Genomic DNA, 11,304 nt, shown 5'->3' on the forward strand with positions numbered 1-11,304 from the left:
TATAGAATAATTTCATGATTTGACAGAAACAAAACATCTAGTTCAGAATTATGGGCTCAGATGAACAGAATTTCTCTGAGCTTTGGATTCTCTAAGGAAGCCAGTTCAATCAGTTCACAGAGTCTAAAAGCACTGAAAGGAGAGTTAACACACCTAGCTCCACACACACTCTGCTGCAATGGTTTGTAACACACAGGAGGGCACACAGCCCAGCTGACTCCTCTCTACTATCTTATCCTTTCTGCAGCTTGCAAAGTTATAAATGATATCAACAGGTGTGTGAATTTGAGATTGGAAAACTCTACTGGGAAATATGGGTTTGAATTCCAAAAGATATATGAGATTATCTTCCCAAGGCTGATTTTTTTTCTCTCCAGGTTTTCTCTTGCACTCATGCTGCACAATTCCAAAGTTTGAAGCCTTTGCATAGGTCCAAGGGGTCTAGGAAGGGGATAGGGAAAATGAGGAGAAAGACAGAAACAGGCCATCTGCATGCAGCAGCAGAAAAAGGATTCATCAATCTTAGGAAAAACCTACCTCCAAACAGTATTCAGATTAGAAGGAGGCACAGAGTGCACTGTAGGAGCAGTTGGAGCAGTCTTATTAGCAAACTAGAACAGAAAAGAGAAAGAAGACAGTGAAAGAAAGAGGCTGCCCCAAAGAGATGTGTATTTCCTCATATACATCAAGGGTTAATCTTGTCACAAGAAGTTTGTGAAATCAGGGCCCACAACTATTTGGCTTTTAGAAAAAAATTATTATTACAGCAGAATAACCATTACATTCAAAATAATGGACATTTGTACAAAAGTAGATTCATACAGTCAGCAGTGAACAAAACTAGTAAAAATACCTCTTCAAAGTGTTGTCAGAGGAGCATTTTGTGATGACAAAACCCGTAGCTAAAAGACATGGTGCAAAACAACAGCTGAGTCCAGCAAGGAGCAGAGAAACTAGACTGGGGTAGTAACAACTCTGAGAAACTCATCTACAGAGTAATGCAAAGCACAGAATTGTTAAACCCTTTGCTACATTAGCTGACTTTCATCTTCACCATTATACAAACAAACCCCTTCAGTTACTGGTTTTTGGTATTTCTTTGAGGATCTGGCACATTGGGAAGCAATTTCAGGAAGTGCACTTTAGAGGTTCATACAGCAGTTTTCTCTTCAGGTAGTTTAACACTAAAATGCAGGCTTGTTCATGTATTCTTCCACTGTCTAGGAAACAAAAAAAAGAGAAAAGAAACAACTGATGCATTATGGAGTGGTACAGTAATAATCATAGAAACCCTCTTGAGGACAGATACAGTTTTGCAGGAAATTAGATAAAATTGATTAAAATGCAGAAATAATTCCACTTCAAAAACATGTAACAGAGTGGTTTAAAATCTGACATTTAAATCATGCCATAGCACAGTTGTGGCTAAACTCATCATGCCAGTGGCCTTTGCACACAGTGCTGAGTTTCATGTGCACAGGGCAGAGCAGTGTGAGAACCTGCTCAACTCCCACAGCACGTCCCAAGCCAGTTCTAGCACTGTGCTGCTCCCCTCAGCATTGTGATGGATCCTTCACTACTGAGGAAAAAATGAATGAAACCCATCACATTCAACTGTTTTTGCCAATCCTGACTCAATGGTACCTAGTTACAAGTGAATTCCTGCAGGGTTCTGAATAAGGGTTACATATTTATGCCCAGCAGAAAAACTACACAGGTGCTTCTGAATCAAAGTAGTTTGCCAGCACATACTATTTCCAATTTTAAATGTTAATAGTAGGTCATGTTTCCAATGTATTAGTGAAACAGGAAGAGATTTTTCTGTCTTTACATATACATATGCATACATAAAATATAACCATAGATTATGTTTTTATATTAAGGATGTATCTTAGATACATCTTAAACTATTTTTAAATAAACTGTAGCAGTTAAGCTGCAAGAGAGCAACAGCTTTATATAAAGAGCCTCTAGATGATACCAGGAGGGTTGAATTGAAAGCTTATGGAACTGCCCTGTTGTACCTGTTGAAACTGAAGACACACTTGGATAATTAAGTACCAGAAGTGCTTAGCTGTGTTTTCATCTCCTGTCAAACAAGGGAGATGTAGGAAAGTGAGGTGTTTGCCTTTTGTCCTCCTCTGCCTTACCTCCTGCAACATGTCAGAGTCTTCTATGGCTTTCACTGCAGTCTTCTTTGAAGTCTCTTGTACTTCTCCACCAATTATAAACTCATCAAGAATAAAATAAGCTTTTTCAAAATTGAAGATGATATCCAGCTCGCACACCTGCCAGAACAAGAGGCCACAACCACATTTAAATCACCTTTACAGTATTATAAGCACTACTAGGCCAAAAGCTGTTGTGATGATTGAATATCCTCAGCATACACACCCCTGTGGCAGGTAGCAGGGTGAAGAAACAAACTGCATGTTATGTAATATTGAAGTTTCTGCACATATCCTCTCCACATATACAGACTTGAAAAGATATTCCACTTATTTATTAAGTTCATGCTGGTTGTCAGAGCCCAAAGGTGACTTCCTGGCCCACTAACCTTATCACAGGTCCTACACAGCCATTGTAATAAGGGTTACAGTTTCACAGAGCAAGACAATTCCCTGCCCAGCAACAGCCACTAACTGCTTTTTAGTTTTGAGGCAGTACAGACATGAGTCATGGCACACTGATTTAACTAAGATATGAATTAAGGTAGGCAGGATAATTTCAAAAATATTCAGAGAAAAGATGGGTGTCTTGTAGTCTCTAAAGACTTATTTGGACCTTCTTTAAGTCTTTTCTTTATAAACACACTGATTTTATGTTTTGCCTCTATGTCCTTAATTGTTATACAGTATTATGAGACAAACAAAACCAGTATATCTTACGATGTCAGGAGAGAGAATTAAAGTACTTTAACCTGCTTTGAGTTTTTAAAATAATTTTTCCTGAATCTTTCCCTTCAAATTCTATCCTAAGACAGACATACAAAGCATCGAGATTAAGATTCTGCATGAGTGGAAAAAGGATGGAAAACCAATCTTATGATCATTTCAATATTATTTTATAAAATACCCTAATAATTTCATTCTGAATTGAGAGCACCTGCATGGCAAGTGCAGCAGGTGGAACACAAAGCAAATCAGCTGCACATAGTTTTGTTTATCAGGCAGACAGGAACGAGTTCATGGGAGAAAGTGAAACCTACGTTTCCAAAGTATCTGTCCAGGAGCTCCACGTATCGATGAACGACCTCTAGTGTCAGGAGCTCATTATCCTGGTCTTCTATTGCACAGCAGAAATACAAACTAGCATACCTGGGGAAACACAGGCAAAAACATGGCAGTGAACAGCTGGGACCTCAGTGCTCATCTCTTAGAGGTCATTCATATGACATTTAATTCCTATCTAGTTTCTAAAATAAACATTTTCTTTCACTCTTACAGGGTCCAAGGGAACATTTTAGAAGATCAGATGATTTAAACAAATTATTATTTTAGTTAGAAGAACCAACTTCACCCTTGGTAAAGTGGGACACCTGTAACACTGGACATAATAAAACAGGCAATAAATCAGTAGTAAGTAGTTCTTTCAGGTTTTTTTCACCTGCTGCAATAGCACTATAGTAAGTGGGGTTCATTAAATTGTAGGACAAGCTACCCCTTCTAATTAAAAAAACAAAAATAAGGCAAAGGTGAAAGGAGTTACATCTCAGTAAGCCTGCTGGCTGTCAAATGACAGTGCTTTACAGACAGCCAGAATGCACAAACCTGCTTAGACCAAACAAGCTTTGTAACTGACTCACACCAAAACTTTATGTTTAAACCAACCCATGATCTATTCAGCTTGCTGATACTGTGGCTGGAGGCAAACTTGTCACAGCTTCTGGTCAGATGTTTATATCCCTCCCTTCACAGCATGGAACTCAGTTTTTGCTAAATGGGAGATGTTTAATTTACCCAGTGTACTACACATTAAAGCTACATTTGTTTGCTGCAACTTTAGGAGAACAAACAGGCAGTTAGCATGAGGCACTGTGTAACTGGGGACCAGTAATTTCTTTGGAAAAGGAAATAAGAATTAATACTTTCCAGAGAAATAAATATTTCAAAACCAAAATTTGACAAAATTATGAAAGTGCCTTGGAACAGTTCCTGCAATCTTCACAGCTGATAAAACCCAGCACACACATCTCAGCCAGGTTACCCTAGAGAATTTGAAAGGGCAGTGAGGTCTAATGCCTTCTAAACACCAATACCTATAAGGTTACTCCTGTTTTTCTTGTTTGACAGACTGTACAAGTATTTTGCATCCCACAATTACCCTGCTGGTTTGTCCAGGGACACACTTGTTATACCCAGATTGCCAATGGCAGGCTCCTAACTCAGCCCCAGCATCACGAGTGTTGTTTGCTGCTTTTCCTTAAGTGAGTCTTTCTTCTTCCTCTTCTAGAGAGTGTTATTCATATGAGTAGTGATTATACATTCTTACAAAGTTACTCACACCTTTTGTAAACAAGCTTGAGGTCTTTCCAGTCAACAAAACTACTTGTTTTTTGATTGCGAGACAAAATAATCTGAACAATTTCTCGAATGATCTTTTTCTTCTCTTTATCAGGTAGCGTCGTGTACCATTTCTGAAGCCTTAACTTCCCCTGCCGACTGAACAGCAGTATAAAGTGTATCTAGAGTAAACAAAGCAACATGGTTAACACCAGGGCCATGGCCAGGGAAGAGCATTCCTCTGCCTGGCACCAGAAATCCGAGTCCTGGCCACACACCTCCAACCCTGGCACGATGGTAGGACGTGGTGTCAGTGAGATCTGGGGCAGGCTCAGCTTGGGAAGGATCACACCTCTCTCCTGTTTCTTTCCCAGGCAGCTCCTCCCTCCCTGTGGCACATCTTTCCTAGGTAAACCCTTTTTATCCTCCACCTACCCATCCTCCTTACCTTGTACAAACAGCAGCTTTGCTTCCTTTTCTGCCCCTGCCCTGGGGAACAGGAGGAGCATCACCACTTTGCAGTGGTGAAAAGAGCAAAATCAGATACCTCAGTGAAGGGAATAAAGACTTATCCACAAAAGGCATAGGGAAATCAGGATCAGTGTGGCAGAAGACTAGAAATATGAAGACTGAGATAGTAATCATAATCACTAACAACTCTAATACTGCCCTACTTCAGATCACAAAACAGCAGGTTTCTAGAAGAGGTAATAAGGGGCAGAAGAAACCTACTTTGGAAAGGAAGCTTGACTGGTTTTACTGAAGAAATCAGGGTATTATGAAAATAAGACAACTGTAATGACAAAGGACACAGCTCAGTAAATGATACTGTATTAAATAAAGGACAGTATCTAAACTGATCAAAAATTTCGATTTTAAAGCTAGTCATAACTTTACAAGGTTTTATCTATGATTTTTTCCTGCTTAGCATAAGCAGTATTACTGAAATACATCAGAGCCAGCTTTTAAATACCAGTGGGGCTTTGGGAGAAAAGTATTTTCATTTCACATTTATATAAATAGTAGTATTAGTAGGTTAAAATAACTGACCATAGTGTAAATTAGCAGTATAGAAACCCATTCACCTGGAGCATGAAAGTGGCTTTAAAGAGTGCAGGACATCAATTTGAGGACAACATCCTTCTCCAACAGGACATCTACTAAATGGAAAAAAAGCCCTACAAACCCACCTGTGGGGCAGGGGAGGAGATAGAGATGTTTTTTAGAGGCTGAAGACATCTGAACTGCCCTGCTCTTGCCAGGCATCCTGACTGCTGCTCTCACCAGTACCAATACCAGGACCTGGGGATTTGCAGGAAGGGAAACTGTAGCTATATCCATGTGTATGGCAGCTACACTGCCAGTTGTCCATACAGTGACTGGTGGCTTCCTCTGATCCTGGGGGGACCTGGGAGAAGCACAGGAGCCTCACTTGCTCCCAGTCCTCACAAAACCCTGACCCAGCAGGGTCTTACCACATCCCTCACCATTAGCCTAACCTTATCCTTCCCTAGAGTTTTTCAATCTACACCCTAATCCCTTCTGCTCCTCGTTTCCTGTTCCAGTTTATTGCTGTATCTATACCTCATCACTACATTTCCAAGTGAGGACTACAAATGTTCACAATCACTATCAGGATTACAAGGCAGATTTCTGTGAAGATACAATCATTCCACACTCTGACAAAGTCTGAGCAGAGAAGCCAGAGAAGTTTCTACACAAAAGAAAAAAAACCCAAAAACCCAAAAAAAAACAAGGAAAAGCTACTGGATTTTAAACAAAGCATTAATTCATAATTCAGAACCATTCTCTAGCTATTGAGTTGCATAGTTGTTGAGTAATCTGGAGATAAGAGTTCTGACTATACTGAGAAAGACTTCAAATGTGGGATTGTTTTAGGGAAAGAAGGAAGGTTTCAGTGATGTGTGTCTGTGGCAGGATCTACTGCTGGAAACAAGGCTCTCGCCATTGTTAGTCTAATGTGCTTGATAAAATTACAAGGATTTTGTAGCTGCCTTCTGTTGAGTCCTGTAACACTCTCCAGACAAGTTTGCTAAATGAAAACAAGTGTGCTGCTGGCAGGACACATGGCCTGATTACAGTGAAGAGCAAAGCACCATGGTTTTGCCTTTCTCTGCCATATTACTGGTTTTGACATGGGAATCTTCCAGCTGCCTGGGTTACCCCTTCCCAAGGGATGTAGGGACAGCACTCCCTGTCCATAAACTTGCCCACTGAGAGGAGCTAGCTGAATGAAAGGCTATTTTGCTTGCTGCACAGCACTTTTAACTCCAAAGCCCTTGTAAAGATGAGGGTGTTTTGAAAAGCAGAGCGTAAGTTCCACAGATAAGAGCAGCAGGTTCGCAGGAGTCCATCTAAAAGCTGTTGGGTACAGGTAGCAGCTATTGGATAAACAAATTTCTAAAAATATGGTGAATCATCAGATAGGAGAGGATGATCAGATTTGACTGAAAATGCAGGGAATGAGTCAAGAAATCTATCAAAAACTGACAGCATGTTCAGCATAAAGCTAAGAGTTTTGTGGCATCCTCTGCCTGCTGTTTCAATAGGAAAAGAAAATGAAAAGGCATTGTCGTTTAGGGTCAGCTTTTGGACCCAAGAGACCTTAAACCTGAGTGCCTGCATGTAATACACATATATCTGCAAGAGTGCAACCTTATGCCCCTAAAAGGTTAAATACCAACAACCCAGGGAATCACTGTGAATATTAGCACCACTTTCTGCCAGTCAGTTACTTCAGGATGTTATGCTTCACTCTCAGGAAAGTGAGCTGCTCTCCACTTAAAACTGCTTGGAGACCTCCACTGTTCCTACTACACATGCAGGTGATGACTCACCACCACTTTCATGAGCTGTGGCAATGTTCTCTGCAATCAGAAAATATCCATTAATGCTCGTAAATGTATAAACATTCATACATAAGCTCCAAAAATCTCATTGTTTGGGTCTCCTGTCCCACGCTGTTTCACATGCAGACTATAACTCCGTACCTCACGTGGCAATTTTATTATTACACTAATATATACATCCAGAAAATAGAGCCTTTACTGTAGCACAATTCTAAATTCTATAGTCTACAGCAAAATAGTGCACCCTCAAGCCTAGGTAAGTATCACTGGCCAGCTAAGAACTACCATAACAAAACATCATGACAGAAAGCTGCATGTACTTAGAAGTAAAAATATTGTGTGTAGGGTTTCTCTTCTTTTCGTTCCTCTTCCTTTTTCTAATTTCTGAAGCCTCTTCAATCTGTAATCAATTCTGTGGGAACTCTGTAGGAGGTACATAATACATTCCTAAAAGGTTAAATGGCTTTCAGCATTTTCAATTTCAGCATCCAGTGCTGCTCCATTCAGTTCAGCTTTGCTGTGCCCAGCCCCACTGTCACGACACAACACATTCCTCACTCTCGTGGCTCTGTTCATTACATCCCACTGGAAAGACTGATGCATCAATAAACCTGGTAATGTTGAAGTACTGCACAAACACAAATCTAACAGCTCATCTGTTCCTTGCTCCTTGACTGTGAAAATGTATTTGCTTTCCTATAGTGTTGATGACAAGAGATGTTGATTAAGAATTTTTTGTTTGGTTTTCAGCAGCCAAACTGCAAATAGAGGTAGATTATCCTGCAATGCTTTACTCATCTTTAAAAGTTGTAATTCCAGAGGAAAACAAAGGCAAATGACTTGCTACAAGCAGAATACCTTGGAAAGCAGAGTGTTTGGTTCCCTTTCTTACCATCCCAGGGCATGCTGGCTGTGACTAACAATCACCAGACCCAGGGCCCATGCCAGAGGGAATTTTTAGGTCCGAGACTGAGTGGGTTGGGATGAAGAGTACAGTTCCTAAGAGAGCACTGGCTTCCTTCACACGTGGAGTCTGTGGAGACAAGCTTTGGTCTGGGAGCTGAGAGTAATTTTATTAGCTTGTTTTACTGAACCAAACCCAACCACCCACAGCACTGTGCAGAATTACCTCCATAAACGTCAGTAAGTAATCAAAATGACTCCATTTTCTATTTGTAGGCTATTGGAAAAATTGTTGTGGTATTTTTTAGATCAAACTTTTAAACCATATTTCTAAATTGGAACTCCATCCCCTTCTCATGCATCTATGAATCAATTGCAGCAGTAAGTTACTTAACAGACTGGGAAGTTATGGGGCCTTCTGTTCTATCAAGATCTATAAAAGTGTACCAGGATAAAAAACAACACCCTTACTTTCAGGGCTACAAAAAAAAAACAAACAAAAAAACTGCTAGACTTTGACATTAAATCATCTACCAATAAATAGAACAGACATCAAAAATACAAAATATGGGAAGTCTGCAAATTCATGAACAGCAAATGGAAGACAGATGAAACTAACACACACTGTGATTTCTTTCAACCTTCCTTGGGATACCTTTCCCTCCTTTAACTAATGGGCTGTAATAATCTGATAAGAAGCTCACCCAAGCTTGTCTTCTGGACTGTTCCCTGCCAGGATTGCAGGTCCCCTTTGGTGCAGCTTTCCCCACTATTTGGCCATTATAAACTTCAGACTGATCAAACACATTACAACTGCCTCAGTAGTTTCAAACTTGGATCATTTCTGCCTTTACAGAGGGTTTAAAATTTAACCTAATCTGCAACAATTAGTACAGCTGTCTAAAAAGGGTTGTATTACATGCACAGCAAGCCACATGCAGGGGTAGCAGATAAAAATGAAAGGGGCTTTCCTTTCCAGAGTAATTTCTCCAGTTTACTGTTTAATAACACTAACATGTAAAAGATGTCCCATTTTCTTCCTGCAAGGTGATCTCCAGGGTGTGCAAGAGGCTCTAATTCACCCCACTGTGAGAAAGGACATGCACTAGAACTGCTTCTCCTCCTGTAATTCAACCTGCATAACATTTGCTGACTGGTTCCAAACCTGTTCTGTGGCATCTGGCTTCTCCATGTCCCTGGGGGAGGAGGAGAAAGATGGGAACTCATCAAGGAGCCCCAGGGGAGGGGAAGCAGAAGAGGAAGACTGCAGAAAAAAGAGCAAGAATCCTCTTTCCCGTCTGGGTGTGTGGCCGGGCAAGGATTTGCTTGGTGAGGCAGCTCTGTCACTCCAGCAGCTCTGGGCTTACCCTCTGCTTCAGCTGTAACCTCTCCAAATTCGCTTAAGAGCCCTCCAAAATCAAAGCCACCTTTGTAAAACAGACACCCGAAACTCACATATAAATAACATTTGCAAATTAGGAATTGCCTTAGGAATGTCCTTAAACAGTCACCCTGGCAGACTGAGGAAACTTTCCGCTTTCCTTAAAAACCTTCTGTAGGGCAACAGACAATACATGACATGCTAATCAATGAAAATTCCCAGACCACAATGAAAATCCAGACCTTCAGCTGCCAACAGAAGCCTGGGGAAAACCAGACTGACTGGCTGTACCTGGTGGAGAGGAAGCGACTTGCTATGATAAAGCTCTTTTTTAACTTATTCTGATTCCCTGAAGTCTGCTTGATCTGCTGCCACTGTTTTAGTCTAAAAGAGTTCATATTCTGCTTCCTTTTTACTATTTTTCATTCTTTGCTCTGATATGAAATGATCTATTTCCCAGCATAGACAGCTGTACAGCTGTTTTTATCAGTATTTATTTTTACATCACAACTGAAAATGAACAAAACCTACTTTCATTAAATTTTCTCTTTTAAAAAATATGAACATTCACATTATTCCAGCCATTAGAGCTTTTTTTAATCCCCCAAAAATTTCAAGAATTAAAAATTCCTTTTGGTTTTTGCTTTGTTTAGTGAGGTTTGGTTCTGTTTTGGAGGGGGGGAGGAAAGTAAATACTGAAATTGAAAAAAAAATAAATTCTGAACACACAGTTGGTTTGGAATGCCAGTAGGGTGAAATGAGAAAGACATACTGAACAGACCTATTGACCTATTAACAATCTACCCACATCAGGACAAGACAGAATACTAACACACTCAAGTACAGGTATTTTGGTATTCTGCTGTTACATGAAATCCCATCTGGCTACTGACCTTTAATACACACTCTGGGGCTTCAGACACTTCTAAAGCAAATATGGAAAATTCAAAACAGACTACTTTATTAAAAATACTAATGTCCTTACTTGTTTGCTCTGTCACTAAAACATTTATTCACAGCAGCACAAGAGTTGACAGATGTTTGTTAAACACTGTTGGCACTCAGCTTTAAAATTTCAGACACGTCTGCATGATGTAAGCAAGTATGAAAAAATCAAATATGCACAAACCCAGCAACACAGAAATCCTGAAGCTGTGTATTGCCTCCTACCTGGCACAGGATTCTTCCTCACTTCATCTCCATTAGGAACATTTCTGAGCAATTTCCCCTAAACAATACATCCAAAGTCCATGCAATAAAAGCTGTGCCAGATCATTACAGGCACACGTGATCATAGTTACACATTGATTTTATGCTTTTCATGATGCAGAAGTCACCCTTATCTTATTACCAAAGATTTCAAATGGACCAGCACACCAGCATTTTAAGGATATTTATAACATATGGTATTGATCCAGACAGCAACAACCTTCTTGATAGCCTCACTTGAGTTAAATAAAACAATAATCAAAACAGTATAGCTGAGCTCAAGCTGCTCCCTCCTGATCTATAACTAAGGACCTGATCACAAAACTCAAGGAGCTTTCTAACTGCCCAGGCTCACTCCAGCTCTGCTCCCACTTATCTCTACATCCAGCAGGTTGAGACCTTGGCTCATTCCTCATAAACTGGTGACATTCCTGCCCCG

The 11,304-nt window shown here is 40.2% G+C and overlaps 1 protein-coding gene across 2 annotated transcripts in view; it reads right to left on the minus strand.

Annotated features, from left to right (window-relative positions):
* Positions 1-736: 736 nt before the first annotated feature.
* Positions 737-11,304, minus strand: part of AP1S3 (adaptor related protein complex 1 subunit sigma 3) — a 17,349-nt gene continuing 6,781 nt past the window's right edge. For both annotated transcript variants that reach the window (XM_015638256.2, XM_015638255.3), the window contains exons 2-5: positions 4,506-4,684; positions 3,209-3,317; positions 2,151-2,288; positions 737-1,220 (exon numbers count right to left, since the gene is read on the minus strand). In XM_015638256.2, the coding sequence (XP_015493742.1) occupies positions 1,185-1,220; positions 2,151-2,288; positions 3,209-3,317; positions 4,506-4,684 (462 nt within the window). In that variant the 3' untranslated portion in view covers positions 737-1,184. The remainder of the gene's footprint in view (positions 1,221-2,150; positions 2,289-3,208; positions 3,318-4,505; positions 4,685-11,304) is intronic.

Source organism: Parus major, chromosome 9 (genome assembly GCF_001522545.3).
Source record: "Parus major isolate Abel chromosome 9, Parus_major1.1, whole genome shotgun sequence".
In the NCBI taxonomy this organism is placed as follows: domain Eukaryota; kingdom Metazoa; phylum Chordata; class Aves; order Passeriformes; family Paridae; genus Parus; species Parus major.